We start from the raw sequence: 21,958 nt of genomic DNA, 5'->3' as shown, positions 1-21,958 counted from the left end.
CTATTATTTGCAGCTAGGAGTGGTTTTATGCAGAGGATAATAAAAGATCTGAACCTAACAAGGAGCGGCCCGTGAGCAACGATTGCTCCCTTTGAACAAACTACTTACTACACATGAACATGTTATTCAACTTTGAGCATATTACATATACAAATAATAGACAAAAATAAAGCATATAAAACCCAGTGTATTATAGTACTAGTACTAGTGTAACAGTATTAATTTTCAAAGGAAATATGTTTTTGATGCACATGCACTACTGTTACAATGTATGGGGTCAGTACAAAATAAATGAATACCTGTATCCAGGAAAAAATTAAGTGACATTAAAGATTTTACAAGGGTACAAAAAAAATATATATATTTCAAATGATGTTCTTTTCAACATTTCATTCATCAAAAAAAAGAAATAGTAAGCAATAATGCAGAAGTGCTTCTTGAAAGGCAAATCAGCATATCAGAATGATTTCTGAAAGATCATGTGAGACTGAAGACTGGAATAATGAAGCTGAAAATTCAGCCTCGCACCACAGGAATAAATTATATTTTAAAATATATTAACTTGAAAAAAAGTAAGACTTGGTGAGCATAAGATGTTTTTCTTTCAAAAACATCAAAATAGCAAAACTAATATTAGAAAGTAAATAAAAACAATTACTTCACATGATCATAGACACCTTTCCTGGAATGTAAAGATCAGATTATATGAAAAACTGACCATCCATATGCACGAAGACCCGGCATTAGAGTGTGATTACGGGCAAACAATGTCAGTGTTTTCATTGGTGCTCACCCAATCCTGGTGATCTGCATCTCAGGGGAGCTCTGACTGGATGAGTTGTCTAATCTGAGGTCCTGAGTTGTGTGTCCACCATCAGATGTCCTCTGTGGACTAGGGGACACCTCGCGACTGCTGGAACATAATGATTAACACATCTTAATTATTGTTTTCAGAACTGCATTTTTCATATTGGAGACTGAATTAACCAGACATAAAAAGATACTTATTTTTCAGATACTTACTAGATTAGATTATAGTCTTTGTTATATTTCTTTATGTTTTTTTACTTTTAATGAAATGTAACGGATTATGCTTAACAAGAATGTATGCCTTTTGTTCTTTGTTATTATGACAGAATTGCCACTGTGACATTGTTCAAAAACATCAATATCTGTATGAATTGCATTTTCATGTGTTTTTGAATAAACTAACAACCCATGTTTGTTTAAAACCTTGTGATAAAATGGCTTCAACTACTAACAGAAAAGGCTGTCCTACATTGTTTTTCGTACCTTCTCTCCTGAACCTCTTGTATGTTCTCAATCCCAATGGCACTGCTCCTCCTGGAACTGAATGGACCAGATTTCTTACGGGTTGGGCTTTTTCCAGGAATAATCAAGGACTATGGAGAAATCACATTTGGGTCAGATTTAATAATATTACATTTGGACGGCTAATCGGCTGTTATGTCCGCCTGTCATGGAAGGCTCTCTCAGTTATTGCTGTTGCACTTGTTGTTACAGCAATGGAGATGGGACGGGCACTTGTGGAGAGCCCCATCTGTTCCACCGACCACCATCCAAAGAGATCATAAGAGCCAATTACAAATCAGTTTTTTTTTCTTTTGTAATGGTGAAATGATAAAGATCAGAAATGGCAGGAGAAGACCTGGTCTACCATTAGCACAAGCCTCACAGATGTGCCATGATGATACAAGCACAAGGTCAAACGCACTCACAGGGCACAACTGATGCCAGCTGTGACTCTGCTGGGCTGAGGGATCAGAGGCATGCAGACTGGCACAAACTAAATCTGCCACATTGTTTTGGGGCTTCTCATGACAGCCTGCATTTTTTAGCAAGTTGTTGTGTCTTTTAAACAATTTAAGGTCGGCTGACCTCCACAAGGGCATTCATACTCACAATGCCGGGTGTTTTGGGGGCATCTGGTGGGTTGTGGGTAAAGCTTCCGCTGTGGCTTGTGGAGACGGTGTGTGGTTTTTTGTTGCTGAGGCCCATGGCATCCATAGACTGACTTCTATTGCGGATTACTCGCTGGAAAGAGAAAAACAATGCACTGCATCACTGCAACACAACACTAGAGGACACTACAACTGCTTACATGAGAACCAGGAGGGCTAGAGAGAGTGAAGGACAGTGAAGGTGTGAAAGTGGTTAGGATTGGACTAGTATGCTAAAAGATTTCAAAAAATGTCAGTATGCAAAGAACACCAGGTCACTCTTTATTTGCCAAAATGTGCAAAATGTAAGTAATGTACTTCTACTTACAGTGCTCTTTTTTATTTTTTACTAGATTTAATTGATTAATCCACATGGATATAATGTTTCAACAGAAAATTATATCAAAATTGTAACATACTGCTGTTAGAAACATTTAATTGTTCTTAAATACATACTGTTTGAATACACTACAGTTCAAAAGACTGGTGTCAGTAAAACTGTATGAAATTAATACTTTTATTTAGCAATAATTAATTAAACTGATCAAAGTGACAGTTATGACATTTATATTTCAAATTACAGCTCTTTTTGTTTTTTTGTCTTTCTATTTATCAAAGATTAAAAATCCTTAGAAAATGACCATGGTTTCCACATCATGTTCCAATATTAAGCAGCACAACTATCATCAATAAATGTTTCTTGAGCATCAAATCAGCATATTAAAAATGATTTCTGACGGATCATGTGACACTGAAAACTGGATTAATGATACTGTAAATTCAGCATTTAATCACATGAATAAACTACATTTATTTTTTAAATATATTTAAATAGGAAACAATATTAATACATAATGCATGCAGACTTAGTGATCTTAAGAGATTTCTTTCAAAAACATTTGACAAATATACAATATACAATGTACAATGCATAAATCATACTTTAATATCACACTCTTTTTTGCATATTACAATTTTGGATGCAATAATTTTAATCTCACATATAGGATGGACAGTATGCAAATTGAAAAAGTCATCTCTGCTGTTCACCAAAACTCTTTTGTCATATACAAGCATCATTTTGTCAGTAAATATTGAAACAAATACAAACCTATAACTACTTGAAGAGGTTTAAATGGATTCTACCTTAAAAGACTCAAAGAAGCCACTGCCGCCTCCTCCTCCATTCTCCAGTTTGTCATCATCTCCTCCGAGTCCTATCATGGACTGGCTGTTCACATGCAGCTCCTCATATAAAGTCTCCAGCAGAGCAGAACGTGTCCTCTCCTGGAGAACAAAGACATTTTAAAGTGATATGCATGCAGATGCTCCCACACAAATATAAACACAAACATATGCGTGTATGCCCTTCTCACCTCCAGCTTTGCAAACTTCTCTGCTTTACAGCAGGAATATTCAGCATTGATCAGTTTGATCAAGAGGAACTCATGAAACTCTGGACTCTAAACAAAACACAATGAACAAAGTCTAAATTAGATACAGAAAGCCATTCACAAACGCACAGCGAGCGATAAACAAAAGCATGCAGCAATCTACAAATCTCCATAGTTGAAGGATGTGCAGAATTGAGTAAAAACAGCTGTTCCAGTTCCGGGGCAAAGATTCCATGTGGAACTAGTTCAACGACATAAACGCAGACTGAAAAGATGTACCTTTTTAAAGACCGCTGGGTCTGGGAGGGCAGGGCCAAAGAAAGGCACATCATCTCTTGCCGTCACAGATACCTATAATATCACAAAAGAAATTATGACACATATCAGGAAAGCTTCCAGAAAATTATTTAAAAACTTCAATCATCAATATGACTTCAGAACTGAATCAAAACAAACATTGTATGTAATCACGTATGTCAAGCAATCCATGGCTCAAGATTCATTTTGAAAGATTCAAACAAGATCAATTACCTTATAAAGGACGTTATCAGTGCAGGCGTTCTCCACTTGCACCACTATGTAAGCGTGAAGGAAATTTGATGCAATCATATCGGGTACAAATGGTGTATTTTCTTCTTGGAACACAATGGCCACGATGTCATTTCCTATATGCCTCTTCCTCTGCAGCTGAAATTAAGGCACACCAAGACAACCAAAACTGTGAAGTAATAAGAGGAAGCTGCCCATAAGGTCTGTACAACTGATTTAAGATTCACTTCTTCGAACAGACTGGCCAGAACAAAAACTTGAACTGAAAACTAAAATGGCACTAATCGTGCCATTGAAAAATGTATATTTGTGCAGAATCAACACTGTTATATCAGATTGTGAGTTATATATAAGGACATGATTGCTTACAAATGCAGGAATCTTGTTACGTGGTCTATCTGTATTGCCCAAAACAATTTAGGGATAAAGTAAATAATAATAATATTATACTACTTTTATGTCAATAAAGCATACTCCTTATTGTTTCATAAAGTTTTTCTTTTAATATTGTCTCTTACTGGTAATATACAGAAAACAAGTTCGTTCTAAGTGTGACCAAATTTAAATAAAAAAATAAATCAAAAGTTTGAAGATTTTGTATTGGCCTACTCATAAATAAATAAACATTTTGTTCATGCCTAAACATTTATGAAGTCTTGAGTAGACCCACACTAAATTTTCATACTTTTCATATTTATGCTCATTGATTGTGGATGATAATGTTCAGAAATACAAAGAAAAGAAAAGAAAATAATAAAATTTAAAAAAGAAAGGAAAAGATAGCCATTAGTTTTACAAAATTTTCATTTCCTTAGGCCAGACACCAGATTATACTTCTTATTAAATTAAACATTAAAACAAAGAAAATCAATCAAACACTGCAATTAAGTATAGTTTTATGATTTTGTATGGTGTATTATGAACATATTCCTTATTATTGCACTACAGTTTTTCCTTTTGAGTTTGTGGTGATGTTTTGTGAGATTCACCTATATACTGACAAAGATTATTACATTTCCCACAAAATAACAATATTGGATCATAATATTATACATATTACAAACTGATTTGTGTCTTATTGCACCAATGATGTCAAAGCCCTAAACTTCAGAACAGGAATTACATTTATACTTGATTTAACATTGCAACAAAACATTATTAGCTTTCTGCAGGGTGTCAGTTTTATCTTCTATAAATCTTCAAAGGTTTATCCGATTAGCTTTCCTCAGCTGAACCGTTCGTTCGCTTGTCTTCACAGTTTGCTCATAAATACTTAATAGAGAGTGCTGTCATAACAGAAAATAGTTCACAGACATTCACATTTTCAAAAGAAAACTGCTTTTCTTTATCATCAAAGTGCTCAGGAAATTAATAAAATGTATCGAGCATGTTTGCAGCCCTGTGGCAAACATCACAGTCTTTAGATAGAAACAAACCATTTTAAGGCAAAAACACATTTGTCGTGTCAGTCTGGAGGCCATTAGCATATCGCTATACTGTAACTCTCATATGACATCACATATCTCGTGCAATGAGATTAAAAAGCAGCAGGTGATGAGTCTGTACTCATATGTCATCTCTGGCCTCTGAGGCACCATACTGAAGAGGGTGAGTTTTAGTGGTCAGCTTTGTCTGTGCTGAAACCCCTAGGTGACATTCTCTCTCTGAGCAAAGCAAAGCATGCATGACAACAGATGGCTTTCCAGGATCAGTTCTTTGCACTGTGTGGTTTGCTTGTTCATTAACAGAGCATGCTGTTGGTCTGTGCATAACACAGTGACCAAGCAATTCTGGGTGGCTGCAACTGGTAATATACCCAAAACTAACACTAGATGTGACATAAAACAATATCCCAAAATATAAGTGGTTCGACCTAAGCATGCTCATGTATTTACCCACCCTCTACAGGTAACCAAAGGTTGATTTGGCTAAAAATAGGAATCTAAAATCTGGGGAAACAAAACAAAACGAGGTCTTACCTGCTGGCTATCACCTTCAGTGTATGGGAGCTTTGTGGACACGTGGAACATTATCTCTTTATTGTGGAAGTTGTTATAGACTGACTCACTTCCTGTCTGTCCATGTGCCACATCCAGGCCTCCACGAAAGCTGTATTATGAAAGAAGAGTTACTCTACAAACTCAAACATACCAGCTCTACATACAACCTTTTGTTGGCCCTGGGACAACATTCCAATAAACAATCACATTGCTCATTAAAACCTGACCTAGACTTGAAATCAAAGGCAAATTACAATATCATAAGATTGACTTCAAGATAGCCTCAACAACAGCTCTCCACCTAACCCTAAAATGTGAATGGTAGATAGTAATGTTGTTCCAGGACCAGGAAAAATGTCCTACTTGGGTACTGTTCATGCTAAATACTGTAGGTCTATACCCTTTAAAATCATGAAGTTCAATCGTCTCTCCCAAGAACTCCAGAAACTCAACAAAAGCTGGACTTTCCTCATTGTTTCCGAATAGTTCCTCTTCTGATGTCTGAATAAAAAGCGTTTTCAGCATTTTCAGTTCACAATTCATATAAATTAAGCAAACCAAGAATTAAAATCACAAAGGTAAGACAACCTGTGCAAATTTCTGGTAGATGACTCCAAACTTGAAGTTGTTGCTGATGACGTGCTCATCAAAGGTCACAATAAGCCTGGATGCCTTTAAATGGGTTACAAATGAGGGACAGTGAAAGAAATGTACATGACATTCGTTTAACTCCGTGCAGTTGGCACCCCATAAAAAGAAATAATCACCAAAATTATGCCATTCGTTTGTGCTACGTTTGTGCTGATTTGTGCCGCAGAAACGAACGTTTGTGCTGGTTTGGTGTTTGAGATATTAAACATTCTTTTTTTGATTGTGTGACGTCACTCTCCATCCCATGTCGCCCAAATCGCTCCAAACCAGCGCAGTTCGTTTGTGCTCAATTTGTGCCCATTGTGCCGTTACCGTTAATACAAACCCTGTGTTTATTTTCCTTCCGTAGATACATCCAAACTATTTTCTGGGGCTGTGACGTCACTCTCCACCCCAGTTCGTCTAAATCACACAAAACAGGTGTCATTCGTTTGTGATTGATTTGTGCTGGTTTGTGCTGTTAAAAGAAAACCTGTAACTATGACTGCTTTTTTTTATATAACAGAAATAAACTTTGTACGAACAGTGACGTCACTCTCCACCCCGTGACGTCCAAATCTCTTCAAACAGGTGTCATTAGTTTGTGCTCGATTTGTGCCGGTTTGTGCTGTTGAAATGAACGTCAAAAATATATTTCTCCTTCTTAGAAATAACAAAAACAATTCTGGGCAGTGACGTCACTCTCCACCCCATGGCGTCCAAATCTCTTCAAACCGGTGTCATTCGTTTGTGCTGGTTTGTGCTGTTAAAAGAAATCCTTTAACTATGACCGCTTCTTTTATATAACAAAAATAAACTTTATACGAACAGTGACATCACTCTCCACCCCATGCAATCTAAATCGTTCCAAAATGGTGTGATTCGTTTTTTGCTCGATTTGTGCTGGTTTGTGTCGTTCAAATTTACATTATATCTATTTCTCGTCCTCAAAAATAACAAATACAAAACGGGCCAGTGACATCACTCTCCACCCCATACTGTCAAAATCCCTCCAAACCGGTGCCATTCGTTTGTGCTGGTTTGTGCCCATTTGTGCTGTTAAAATTAACATTCTATCTATATCCCCTCCTTTAGAAATAACAAATATAATTTGGGACAGTGACGTTACTCTCCACCTCATCTAAATCGCACCAAACCGGTGTCTTTCGTTTGTGCTCGAATTGTGCCATTGAAAGAAACACTGCAACTAGATCCCCTCTTAAACGTGAAAAAATAAATAAATAAATAGGTTCACTTACATAACTGTCCACCCTATATGGTCCAAATCGTTGCAAAACTGTGCCACTTGTTTGTGCTCAATTTGTGCAGGTTTGTGCTATTACGATAAACATTGTATCTTGCCCTCTTCCTTAGAAATAACACTTTGGATTCGGGAAAGTGACGTCGCTCTCCACCCCATGCCGTCCAAATTGCTCGATTTGTGCTGTTTTGTGCCGTAGAAAGAACCATCATAAATTATTCCATTCTCTAGTTTAGACATCACAAAATCTTTGGAGGAGAGGTTGACGACCTCCGTGAAGTTGGCCCCCCACCCAACGCAAAACGTCAGCAAAATAGTCTCAATCGTTTGTGCTCCGTTTGTGCTGCTTTGTGCTGTAAATATTTTTGCTTGTGCCGCTTTAGTTTTTTAGATATTAAAACAACATTTATAGGACATTCTGAGGTCACTCAGCCCCCCACATACTCCAAATCCAACCCAAATAGACTCGTTTGTTTGTGCCTCGTTTGTGTCAGTAATATTTTCGCTTTTGCTGCTTCGGTTTTTTAATTCAATTCAATTCAAGTTTATTTGTATAGCACTTTTTTACAATACAAATCGTTAGAAAGCAACTTTACAGAAAATTATGTTTCTACAATATTTAGTAATAGCTTATAAGTGGTGACTGTCAGTTTGTGCACGTATGACTGGATTTGTAGAAAAATTTATACAAGTCGTAGTCAGCCAGATGATGAACATTATTAATATTATTAATAATTAATAATTATTATATGATGAAGTCACACTTGTAGCAATATTTGTTAGTTCTGTTGTTGATTCAGGGTTAGCATCATCTGGGGTCCTCTGAGGGTCAGCATCATCTCTTCTCAGGTGTTCTGGATCCAGACTAGAGCTTGTGTAAATCCCGTGGAAAAACATAGAAACAAATAGAGACATCATTAGCATAGCTGCCCAACAAAGTAAAATTAATTAGTTTAACCCAAGCTAAAGAATAAGAATGCACATTTGATCAGATACAACTATACTCACAATTTAAGATACATTATTCAAATGCTTGGCGAAAGAGATGCGTTTTTAATCTAAATTTAAACAGAGCGAGTGTGTCTGAACCCCGAACATCCAATCTTTTACATTTTTAACACTCTGTTAGCTTAGATAATTTAGAGGTTTCTTTCATCTGGTCTCGTTGAGATATATAGCTGAGTATCATCAGCATAACAGTGGAAGCTAATTCCATATTTTCTAATAATATTACCAAGGGGCAACATGTATATTGAAAAAAATATTTTAAAATATTAGATAATGAATTATAGACGGTGGCGTCACTCAACCCCAAATGCTCCATTTACCCAAAATCTTCTTTGTTTGTGCTTCGTTTATGCTGGTAATATTTTCATTTTTGCTACTGTGTTTTTTTTTTTTTTTTTTTTTTTTTCTAGTCAACTAGTCCCATGTTTATATTAAATTGATTAATATAATAACCTATTAAACCATCCTTTAATAAATTGGCATTTATAGCCTATTCCACGCTGACGCACTCATAAAGCTTGCCGCAAAGCACTGGAAAGTAGCCCTATTGATTGAATGCACAGGGAAAAAGAAGACATTGTAATTATTTATCACTTATTAATATTAGAACTATAATTCTGTCTCTGTGCTAGATCGTTGATGGGGAGCTGGGCAATGACCAAATTGGGTTTTATTATTATTTTTATATGAATGATAAAATCGCTATATATAGGCGCATTTCAAGTGTTTTATTTTCTTCAACATCAAGAAGATCAAGCCCTTTCTTTCGGAACATGCAGCACCAATCCTTGTTCAAGCTCTTGTTCTGTCCAGGCTGGACTATTGCAATGCCCTCTTGGCAGGTCTTCCAGCCAGTTCTATCAAACCTTTACAATTAATTCAGAACGCGGCAGCAAGATTAATTTTTAATGAGCCAAAAAGAATACATGTCACACCTCTGTTTATCAATTTGCACTGGCTTCCAATAGCTGCTCGTATAAAATTCAAGGCATTGATGTTTGCCTACAAAACGACCACTGGCACTGCACCCATTTACCTAAATTTGTTACTTTAGATTTATGTGCCCTCTAGAAGCTTGCGTTCTGCAAGTGAACGTCGCTTGATTGTTCATCCCAAAGAAGCACAAAGTCACTTTTACGGACTTTTAAATTAAATGTTCCCTCCTGGTGGAATGACCTCCCCAACTAAATCCGAGCAGCTGAGTCCTTAGCCATCTTCAAGAATCGGCTTAAAACCCATCTCTTCCATCTTTATTTTGACCCTCTAACTTTAACACTCACTATTCTAATTCTATTCTTTAAAAAAATCTAACTACCTTTCTAATCTTTTTATATTCTATTTTCTTTTCATTAATTATGCAATTGTATGTGTGTGTGTGTGTGTGTGTGTGTAAAGACCTCTAACACTAGCTTGCTCTATTCTTTTTTTATTCTATCTGTTTTCTTTATATTATATTATTTAAAATCCCATGCTAGGTGTACTGTGTTAAGCTAACTGAGACTTGTTATAGCCCTTATATATCATTGCTATTTTTGTTGTTTTTGATTGCTTCCACTGACCTCATCTGTAAGTCGCTTTGGATAAAAGCGTCTGCTAAATGTAAATGAATAAATCTACGTGTTTATGAAGAGTGTGGGAGTATTATCGCGCTTACTGTAAGATATGGAGGTGCCCGCGTAATCCCTCAGATTTTTTTTTCTTTTCTTTTTTTCCTGCGGAAATTTTTTCCTTTCTGTCGTCTAATGCAGTCTCCGTGAATGGAGCACGTCACAACAATGAACCGGCTCATATACAATAAATAAATCTATATAAATCTTGAAATTTCTACTATTAAACAAACCAATTAAAAAAAAAAATCTTCTCTAATTATGTGGTCGTATGAATATATGAATTATAATGCATTTCTCTCCATTATAACATCTATTAGGCACTAATTTCATCTATTAGTCCATTAGTCAGCCGACACTGACTGAGAAAGCACAAGTTTAGTAATAAATAATTACAATGTCTTCTTTTCCCCCTTCGCAGTCAATCAATAGGCCACCTTTCCAGTGCTTTGCGGCAAGCTTTATGTGCGCGTGAGCGTGGAATAGGCTAAATGCCTAATTATTAAAGTATGATGTAATAGGTTATTATATTAATAAATTTTATATAAACATGGGACTAGTTGACTAGGAAAAATTTAATAAAAAACGGTAGCAAAAACGAAAATATTACCAGTGCAAACGAAGCACAAACAAAGTAGATTTTGGGTAAATTTGGAGCATGTGGAGTGACATCAGAAAATTACCACTAAACATTATTCTAATATCTTAAAAACCTAAGCAGCACAAACAAATGTTTTTTACACGGCACAAACCAGCACAAATGACGCACAAACAAACAAGACTACTTTCGTGAATTTGCAGTATGGGGCTGAGTGACGTCATCGCCTATAACTCAATGTCTAATATTTTAAAAACCGAAGCAGCACAAACGAAAATATTACTGGCACAAACCAGCACAAACGAGGCACAAACAAACGAGTCTGAGTATGTGGGGGGGCTGAGTGACATCAGAATGACCTATATTATTTTAATATCTAAAAAACCAAAGAAGCACAAATGAAAATATTACCGGCACAAGCCAGCACAAACGAGGCACGAACGATTAAACTTGTTTTGGTGAACTTGGGGTATGTGGGGGGCTGAGTGACGTCATCACCTATAATTCAATGTCCAATTTTGTAAAAACCGAAGCAGCACAAATTAAAATATTACTGGCACAAACGAGGCACAAACAAACGAGTCTATTTGGGTTGGATTTGGAGTATGTGGGGGGCTGAGTAACCTCAGAATGACCTTTAAATGTTGTTTTAATATCTAAAAAACTAAAGCGGCACAAACACATTTTTTTACAGCACAAAGCAGCACAAACGGAGCACAAACGATTGAGACTATTTTGCTGACGTTTTGTGTTGGGTGGGGGGCCAACTTCACGGAGGTTGTCAACCTCTCCTCCAAAGATTTTGTGATGTCTACAGAATGAATAACTAACTAGAAGTAACTAGTAACTTCATAATAACTAGAGAATGGAATAATTTATGATGGTTCTTTCTACGGCACAAAACAAATCGAGCATAAACAAAATGCACCGGCTTGGGGCGATTTGGACGGCATAGGGTGGAGAGTGACATCACTTTTCCCGAATCCAAAGTGTTATTTCTAAGGAAGAGGGCAAGATAGAATGTTTATCGTAATAGCACAAACCTGCACAAATTGAGCACAAACAAGCGACACAGTTTTGCAACGATTTCGACCTATTTTTATTTTTCACGTTTAAGAGGGGATCTAGTTGCAGTGTTTCTTTCAATGGCACAAATCGAGCACAAACGAAAGACACCGGTTTGGTGCGATTTAGATGAAGTGGAGAGTAACGTCACTGTCCCAAATTATATTTGTTATTTCTAAAGGAGGGGATATAGATAGAATTTTAATTTTAAGAGCACAAATGGGCATAAACCAGCACAAACTAATGACACCTGTTTGAAGAGATTTGGACGCCATGGGGTGGAGAGTGACGTCACTGCCCAGAATTGTTTTTGTTATTTCTAAGAAGAAGAAATATATTTGACTTTCATTTCAACAGCACAAACCGGCACAAATCGAGCACAAACGAATGACACCTGTTTTGTGTGATTTAGACGAACTGGGGTGGAGAGTGACGTCACAGCCTCCGATAATAGTTTGGATGTATCTACGGAAGGAAAATAGATACAGTGTTTGTTTTAACGGCACAAACGTTTAATATCTCAAACACCAAACCAGCACAAACGTTCGTTTCTGCGGCACAAATCCGCACAAACGTAGCACAAATGAATGGCATAATTTTGGTGATTATTTCTTTTTATGGGGTGCCAACTTCATGGAGGTCATTCGTTTTTGATTTTTCTGTTCCAGCTTACCTTTGGGTATAAGACAGGATAAAATCTATCCACATTCACCTCTTCACAGACAAGCTTAAAAAAAGACAAAAGATTTATGATTAATCTAACATACATATTTTTATCAAATAATTGTATATGATTACTAAGGCTATCAATTTAACATATTAATTTAGTAATTCACCTTTTGTAAGATCTCATTTGCATTGGAGCTTTCTCAGCAAACACTAATATATGCAAATAATTTCAAATAAATTAACTGAATGTATAATTATAATTGCAAAAAAAATATAAAAAGAAAAAATAAATATAATTTTAACTGAATTCATCCACGTCTTTATTTTGTATCTTTTATCCACTGACAGCAATGCAAAATTCTCCTTTTGCTCAACTATTTATGTTAATGACCTACCTTCGCCATCTGGACAACATTAGGGAACTCGGTCAGACAAGAAATTGGTATCACATCATGGCAGGTTTTAAACTTTGACCTACAATTAAAAGACATTAGATTCACAGTTAGCACCAGCATTAAAAACTAATATAGTAACAGTATAACCAAACTAGACTCAACTGTACTTCACAAACACATTCTCTGAGACAAACTGCTTATGTTACTCTATTGTAAGTCGCTTTGCATAAAAGTGTCTGCTAAATGTATTAAAGTAATGTAAATGTTATATTTAGCAGAAAGGACAATGACACAAAGAGAGAGAGATCAATGGTATTGTAGTGCAACTATTAAAAAAGTAGCCATGTGAATCACTCCAGCATTCAATTATCTTACAGCCAAAACACAACATTCAAAGAGTCCCTGAAGAGATCATTTTATAAAGTGAAGCTTTACAGACCAACCTCTCTCTGACATGTACACTGTCTCTTATTCCCATCCCCATCATTAAAGGGTTTCGAGACAGGCTTTAGGTTATAAAGAATGGATGTGCCCTTGTGTTTCTGCTGGCTATTTTAAGCACTTAAGTCAGAGCATCTCTGAAAATGAACAATGAGAGAATATGTGACAGGAGAGTGTGGATGTGAATGTTTCTTTAAAAAGAAAAGTGTCTGCGACTGGGTTGTGCACCATTCAGAACTGAATTGAAAATATCTTTTAAATTCCAATTCAATTTCTAAACCTGGATATCAATTAAGGTCGCAAAAAGGATTTGTAAATCGAAGTATATAAGGACGTGGCATTACAAGGGAATGAGGGTCTGTTCTGAGAACTGGGATTGGCTCTTTACTTTTACAAAACTGTATCAGCGATTTACTTTTATATATCTCCTAAGGTATTTCAGGAGAAACATCTGCAACAAAAGTTATAATGAAAAACAGAATTTTTCATCTGTGAATAGTCAAGAGTGTATGTTTGAAGTACCTAAGCATCAGTCGAAGGTGCTCCTGGTCTCCAATCACATCATACTTCACCGAGAAGACCAGGTGGCCCAGAGCGCTGTCCACTGAGTAATAATTAAAGTGCTCCTGCAGAAAGAGTTATACATGCATAAACCCTCTTAAAGACTCTTTACGTTATCACAGATTCCTAAAAGCTCTGACCCTGAGAGACAGCAAGCTCAAAGAGTATTATTTCTGCAGAGGAAGATGAACGGCAATAATGAGACAAAACAACCAACCGTAAGAATCATCCATCAATTTGATCAACTATTTTATTATTTTAAACTATACCTCAACACATGTTAATATTGCAGGTAAAGCATAGATAAATAAAATAAACAAAACAAAATACTCTTTGTATAATAATTTATTTTTAAATGGGGACACAAGGTAGCAACAAAAAAAGGAAACAACAAAATTAATTTTAAATACAAATGTGCATTATATATCTGAATATATCATACTATATGTTATATAATTTCATACTGCCAATATTTGGCCTTTTTAAATGATAGTCATCGGTTTGATGAGGCTGATATAGTTTTTGATTTTAGTTGATTTTACTATATAAAATTCCTGGTCGCACATTGCGGTTGTTTGTTTTTTAAATAACTTGCATATTAACATTTTCCATATATTAATATTATTTTCATTACAGTATTGACAATCATTCTGGCTATTCCCTATAACAAAAACAACAAAAACCTAGCTGACTGACAGACATAATGTTATCATATCTTTAAAGAGTTAATTTAGCTTTGGAAAACCTGATTTCATTGCTAATTAAATTATTAATTTAATATAAATTGGTCAACTTTGTCTCACCTTGCCCAGGAAGTGTTTCCTATAGATATTGGCGATGCTGTTCGTCTCCAGTTTAACCTGTGATGCGGGGCAAGGGGGCGGTTCCTCTGGTGTGGAGGAGGAGCCTAAATCATGATTGGTCCCTTCAATCCAGTAACCCCCAAACTGGGGCAGCAGAATGAGTGGTAAAGTGCCTGTTCGCCCCAAAACCTGCCAGCCCACAAAAACAAAAATCACAATATTACAGTACAGCAAGACAACACATTCATATTTACATATTAAAAAGCCAAACAAGTTTGCAACCTCATGGACGCTGGGATAAGGAATGTAGTCTTCCTCTGTCTGTGGGAGGAATAGAGAGGGATGTAGAAAATAAACATTTTGGTATTAGAGATGTAGACATTTTGTAGACATTTTGAGCCCTTCATTCAAATCACTTTAAGCTGCAGATGAAGGAAATATGAAGACGCATAAAGAGACCTGTGGAGACTCATGATTCCAAACAAACTGTATACAAGGCCTACGGTGAAAGCATCAGATCACAAGTTTTCTGTTGGCTTGTTTCATGCACAGAACAACAAAGTACTTCTATATGTTCTTCTATTATGGGCATTTATATTTCAAGTTGAATGTGTGATTCGCCTGCATAAACTCATATATGTATATATAAAGCATTATATTATAAGTCAGTCTGTGTATGAGTGCTGCCTAAGGACATTTTCTAGCACAACAAAACAGAGAGCAAAGCTAAACAGAAGATGCATTTGTATAACACTTTCAAATACTGTATCCATAAGACACACTTACTTTCATAAGCAAAAATAAATAAACTGGGACAGCGAATAAGAAAAAAGACCTCTGCCAATGGATTAAGACCAAAAAAAAAACATAATTTAAGGGGGAAACATTACTTTCTGTGATGTACTTCTGATAGTTGTAGTGAATAAAATTTTAACTATGATATGCAGAATGACAAAAAGTTGAACTATTTTTAACTCATCATGGCAGCATCTTAAAGGATGCATTGCTTATGGCACAAGATTCTGAAACAGTGACATGTACTGTAATTGCACTTGCATAGTACGTTTACTCATTTGAACACATTTTATAAATCAATACTAGTGATGTCCGATTCGTGAACGAATCGTTCAATTTAACTGGTTCTTCTTAGTGAACCGGTTGAACCAGTTCACCAAATCGAACTGAATCGTTTGAAACGGTTCACGTCTCCAATAAGCATTAATCCACAAATTACTTAAGCTGTTAACTTTTTTAACGTGACTGACACTCCCTCTGAGTCAGAATAAACCAATATCCCGGAGTAATTCATGTACTCAAACAGTACACTGAGTGAACTGCTGTGAAGACCGAACTGAAGATGAACACCGAGCCGAGCCAGATGACGAACGAACACGCCCACAGCTGGAGCAGTTCTCGTTCTCGAGTCAAGAACCGGTTGGATCGGTTTTCAGATTACCAGTACACTGAACTGAGAATCGTTTCTTTTGTACGTGTCCGATTTGAGAACCGATGAGCTGATTATCGTTCTCGAGTCAAGAACCGGTTGCATCGGTTTTCGGATCATCAGTACACTGAACCGAAAACCATTTCTTTCGGACACGTCCGATTTGAGAACCGATGAACTGATGATACTGCAAATGTTTGTAATTTTTAAGTATTTTGTTAAACATCGGAAAGTGTGATAAAATAACTATATTTTATTTTGCTTTTTTTTTTTTTTAAGATGAATGTTTCTAATCTGTATATTGTAGATAATGTATAGGCCAAAGGGGTTTTCAGGGAAGTTGGACAATAATTAAGACTATGTTTAATAGGAATAAGGGAAGATTCATGAAATATGTGTACTGTATATATAGTTAAATGATGACACATTCACAAATTGAGTTTGTAGTAAACAGAACATGAACACGAGTAGAGCAGCTGCTGAAACTGAACTGCAGCACGTGCCGGTTAGAGTGATTCTCGTTCTCGAGTCAAGAACCGGTTGCATCGGTTTACGGATCATCAGTACACTGAACCGAAAACAGTTTCTTTCGGACGCGTCTGATTCGAGATATATATATATATATATATATATATATATATATATATATATATACAGTTCATTGAATCGAACCGTCCGAAAGAACCGGTTCGCGGAAAAGAATCGAACTTCCCATCACTAATCAATACTTGTATTTTAAACATCATCATCATCCATCATCTTACACTAAGCTACCTGCAGTGCATTTTGGGATTGTCTTTTCTTTACAGTCCTGCTTTATAGTATGGCCAAAAGGTATTATAATCTTTTGAAACAGCCTTCAAGTCAGAAGAGCTCCTATGATGCATTAAAATGTCAACATTTTAAAGCAGCAGAGCTTTTGTGAACCTTAAAGCTATGAGAATGAGGGTTAATATGAAAACATCCATCTGTAACAAAAGCAACACTGTGTTTCTGTGGACATGTGATAAAAAGTGCTGATGGCAGTGACTGTGAGAGCGGATTGTAATGACTATAACACTTGATGCTTATTTGTGTTGCTCTAAATGTACACACTTACTTTGAGAGGAGGTGGAAGAGTGCAACTCTGCTCATCCATTCTGCTGCTCTGCATTTACAAAAAGAAGAGGATATTAAACAGTTCATCTAAAAACATCCATCAAATGGAACAAAGGAATCAATATATATATTGATAAAGCAACAATGAACATCAAAGGAATCAATATATATATTGATAAAGCAACAATGAACATCAAAGGAATCAATATATATATTGAGAAAGCAACAATGAACATTGGCATAAATATATTGAAAATTAATTTATTATAAATAAATGTATAATTAAATAACATATTAAAAATAAATTCTGTCACCTCCTTTAGATTTGTTACAGCCCATACGCAATTATGCACGCTATGAACCAGAATTATGGGATTGAAAGTTTTATTAAAATGTGAAATAAACTGACAGTTTTAGACGTTTGGAAACTCTAACATAAAAAGAAATATGTATTTAAAAAAAAAAGTTTAACTACTACTTCATAATTTAATTTAATTTAAAAAGTCAGAAGCATAAAATGGTCTTTGTGCGTAAATTATGAAGGATCACCAGGTTCAAAAAACATTCAAATGTGTCGACCAAGCATCTGTGTACTTGCGTAGACTATATTTCTAGTCTAACAATGTTTTCAAGAGTTTAATGACAGAAGAGCTCAAGCTACATATATAAATGTTAAAGTGACATATTTTATGTATTTGAGAGAGAACCTCAGAATATAAATTGCAAATATATCTGATGTCTGAGAATCAGGAAGAACAGATAAAAGAAATGGGAGAGAGGAGGATGAACACAATAAGAAAGAGTGAGATCTGACAGTCTGCGAGTCCACTTGACATGAGAACGACTCTCATCTCTCACAGTGACTGTGGATTTGCAGTAATGAAAGGAGCTCCCTGCCTTGATCCTACAATCGACAGTGCATCAGACTACCAGATGTCCTTCCTCCCTATCATACGGTTCATCTCAATAGGAGATAAAGACTGTGAAGCAGCATAATTTAACATGGACCCAGAGCAGCTCTGCGTATGAAGGATATGACCTGACTAGCTACTGCTGCGGTGCGGTGTAATATCTTTGAGCCCACAGCTCAGAATAAACCACCATAAAAGCCAACATGAATTAAGGGGAATGTTGTTCAGAAATCACTGCCTGCTCATTAACATGTTTGATAATGCTCATACTTAGGGTTATGTATTTGAATAAACCCATAACCCTAAATATTAAATTTAACTCATCCTACACCTAAGTGAATGGATTTTCTGCTGTCAGAAGATAAAACAGGTAAAATACAAATAGAGTTTATTTTGAAGGCGGGATAACACCAAAACCACAGCCAATCAAAACACCCCTACAACCATCTAACTACACCCTAGCAACCTCATAGAACATCCCTGAAACCATATAGCAACATCTTTGCAACCCAGCACTAAAAACCTAGTTTGTCAGAATGCAGTACCATTTTTAATGTTTAATGCTGATAAGACTGCAGAGTCAGGTAGGACTCTGCAAAATCATTGCCAGTAAATAATTGCGCTCAACAAGAAAATCACACATAAACTTGCACTTAAATAACACACTCACAAAGTTCAGAGTACCTTAAATGACTTCATTGTAACAAAACACTGAACTGAAACTTTGATGTGTTTCTCCCTATGATTCGCTGACTCATCACACACACACACACACACACACTTGTGGTTAATTTATTTTTGTTGTTTTTATATTAAGCTAACAGCTGCATGTTTCTTTAACTATGGACACTTTTGGGCCTGTTGACTTTCAGAAGGCTCTTTTTGAAAAATGAATTTTCACATTCATATATAGAATTTGTTAGTTTTAATATAAATCAACCCCTAAGAGTGCCTAAAGTTGAAGAAACATCAAGGGCCCTATAATACACTCGGCGCAATGTGACGCAAGGTGCAGCGCAAGTGTGTTTGCTGGTTTCAGTCCGGCGCTGTTCGCATTTTCCCATCCAGCGCCACGTCGTTTAATTAGCAAATGCATTTGCGCTCATTTTTGCGCCCATGGGTGTGCTGGTCTAAAAAAGAGGTGTGTTCAGGCACATTGCTATTTTAAGGAGCTGAAAATAGACTGCGCCATAGACCAACTCAAACCTGGTCTAAAGTCTGCTGCAATGTTTTTTCTTTGTTATTTAAAGAGCACACGAGCAGCTCCGTTTCCGGAGACACGTTCTGTCTTTGCGGTTGCCAAATTCCACCGTGTAAATAGCAAATCCGTCATGGCATGAGCGCAACTGGCTCTTAAAGGGAATGGAAGATGAGACTCTGATTGGTTTATTGCATGTTACCGCCAAGAAACGGCCATTACTCATTAAGAGAATAGGGACAACCCGTTTAGACCATGAGCCCGGGCGCGCCAACCGTTTTTCCGTCATTAAAATAGCAAAAGTTGATTTGGACATGCCCTGAGTGCACCTGCACCATGCGCTTTACACTTTGCGTTTAGATCGTTAAAATAGGGCCCCAAGTTAAATATCTACACTTTATAACTTAAAGCCTATCCCTTAACCCATCCCATGCTGAAATCTTTTAGTTTTTAGCATTTTTTGTTATTTTAATTAAGACATTAATTAGTCTCCTTATTTGATTAACTGTTAGGAAGTCCCATAATACAGTTCCTTTGAAGTTCTTCTGTCATTGTGAGGACATTTAGTTCTCACATGTGCAGCTAATGTAAACCTGACAGAAAAGCTATTTCCTAAATTAATTTCACAAATCAACCAAGCAACTTTCTCAGAAAAGACATCCTATAAGACTACTGCGTCACAAACTTACACAGTACACTCTGTACAGATCCTATGCGAGCATGTATAACTCAAAACCCTCAGATCAATATAATATGATCATAATTCAAATCTACAGTTATCTTTGAACTTGGTCACAAACAAGGTCAATAACTGAGATTTCAATTCCCATTACCATAATGTAACAAAAAATTACCTTGTAAACATATATTATCAAACTGTAAAATATTTATACATGATAATTTCTGTTAAATCAGACAGGATGATTAAAAATGAAATCAAAATTAAAACATTGGCACACATCACAGTAAAAAGAAACACAATCACACATTACACTCTTACACTTGGCCTTTCTATATAAACACACAAACTCACACATTTCACTATTATTGATTTTTCCTTACACTTTCATACAATAATTCTACTTACATCACTGAAGCACCTGCGGTGGTGCGTGGCAGTGAGTGCAGGACTGCGAAGCCAGGACATACTCTTAGTCATGATGAAGTCAGATAAATCATCTGAACTCTTAGAGACACGACTGTGACCAGCAACAAAACACTCTTTCTCTCAGTCTTCATATGTTCTACTCATGAGAAAAGCAGCGGGGAAGGCAAGAAAAAGACCAATAGCTTCCTCAATCTGATACAACTTCCCTTATTCTAATAAAGCCTCTAATGAAGGAAATCACTAAGTGACATGTGGATGTGTGTGTGTGTGTGTGTGTGTGTGTGTGAGCACAGAAGCGTCATGCCCATTCAAACTGCACATGCACCCTCAGATTTACAAGTCAAAGGGCATGCAAAAAGTGTAATTTTAAAAAAAATTTATCTTTGTGTCACAATCCCTTTGATTAACACTTTGATAATTAAATTGCACAATCAAATTGTCCAAATGCTGTTGCAGAAATCACCAATTATCAAAACGTTATAACTGCTCTTTTCAATACTTAAAAATGCCCAGTGACTGGCTTACGGAGGAGGTGTGTGTGCTTTCTAAAGAGTCTGTAAAATCGCAGGGCTTTTTTTTTCTAAATCAAAGACCTACAGATGACCTCTAGATGCAATAGCATTATATAATAACAGGAGTGGTGTTGTGCATTTGATTGCAATGCTTTGATACACAAGCCTCTCTTCATTCTCCAATAGGGATGGGACAGTATGAAAATTTAATATCACGATTATAGTGACTAAAATTATCACGATTATCAATATTATCACGGTTTTGTTGAAACGAGATGAAAGTGTTCAAAAATAGTTGATGCTCACACTGAAAACATTTCAGCAAGTTTTATATTTAATAATCAACAAACAACTAATAAAACAAGCAACTCTATGCACTTAATTTAAAGAAAGATTAAATTCTGTGGCATTTCCTTCCTTACAATGAAAAGTGTAGAAGCATAGAAAAGCATAGAAAAGTCACTGACTTTCGCCATTCCTTCTCGAAAAAAAAAAAAAAAAACATTGTGCGCTGCGCTTGCGTCAGACTGTTGCTGGCTGGACATGATTTAATAGTGAGTTATTAAAACCGCGATAATCAAACACGGTTTTAATGATAATTCATTTTTAAACGATATTACTAACCTTCAGCACATTTTATCACGGTTATCAATAAAACCGGTTATCGTCCCATCCCTATTCTCCAAATATCTAAAATAATACATAGCTGCAAATGTTTCCCATTATATTATAGTGTACATGAGCA

At 36.1% G+C, this 21,958-nt stretch overlaps 1 protein-coding gene across 7 annotated transcripts in view; it reads right to left on the bottom strand.

Annotated features, from left to right (window-relative positions):
- LOC132151614 (rap1 GTPase-activating protein 1-like) overlaps nucleotides 1-21,958 on the bottom strand; it is an 85,664-nt gene that overhangs the window by 4,252 nt on the left and 59,454 nt on the right. For 5 of the 7 annotated variants that reach the window (XM_059559835.1, XM_059559836.1, XM_059559831.1 and 2 more), the window contains 16 exons: nucleotides 17,486-17,533; nucleotides 15,225-15,263; nucleotides 14,943-15,131; nucleotides 14,101-14,204; nucleotides 13,138-13,216; nucleotides 12,747-12,800; nucleotides 6,493-6,576; nucleotides 6,305-6,405; nucleotides 5,884-6,013; nucleotides 3,887-4,042; nucleotides 3,635-3,706; nucleotides 3,338-3,424; nucleotides 3,108-3,248; nucleotides 1,924-2,055; nucleotides 1,294-1,403; nucleotides 794-913 (listed from right to left, as the gene is read on the bottom strand). In XM_059559835.1, the coding sequence (XP_059415818.1) occupies nucleotides 794-913; nucleotides 1,294-1,403; nucleotides 1,924-2,055; nucleotides 3,108-3,248; nucleotides 3,338-3,424; nucleotides 3,635-3,706; nucleotides 3,887-4,042; nucleotides 5,884-6,013; nucleotides 6,305-6,405; nucleotides 6,493-6,576; nucleotides 12,747-12,800; nucleotides 13,138-13,216; nucleotides 14,101-14,204; nucleotides 14,943-15,131; nucleotides 15,225-15,263; nucleotides 17,486-17,524 (1,637 nt within the window). In that variant the 5' untranslated portion in view covers nucleotides 17,525-17,533. Of the gene's footprint in view, nucleotides 1-793; nucleotides 914-1,293; nucleotides 1,404-1,923; nucleotides 2,056-3,107; nucleotides 3,249-3,337; nucleotides 3,425-3,634; nucleotides 3,707-3,886; nucleotides 4,043-5,883; nucleotides 6,014-6,304; nucleotides 6,406-6,492; nucleotides 6,577-12,746; nucleotides 12,801-13,137; nucleotides 13,217-14,100; nucleotides 14,205-14,942; nucleotides 15,132-15,224; nucleotides 15,264-17,485; nucleotides 17,534-20,680; nucleotides 20,756-21,958 lie in introns of those variants that run through there. The other 2 variants (XM_059559834.1, XM_059559833.1) reach the window with 2 other exon arrangements.

This window comes from Carassius carassius, chromosome 10, assembly GCF_963082965.1.
Source record: "Carassius carassius chromosome 10, fCarCar2.1, whole genome shotgun sequence".
NCBI lineage: Eukaryota > Metazoa > Chordata > Actinopteri > Cypriniformes > Cyprinidae > Carassius > Carassius carassius.
The sequence above is the reverse complement of the archived record's forward strand: the minus strand, read 5'-3'. Positions and strand labels throughout refer to the sequence as shown.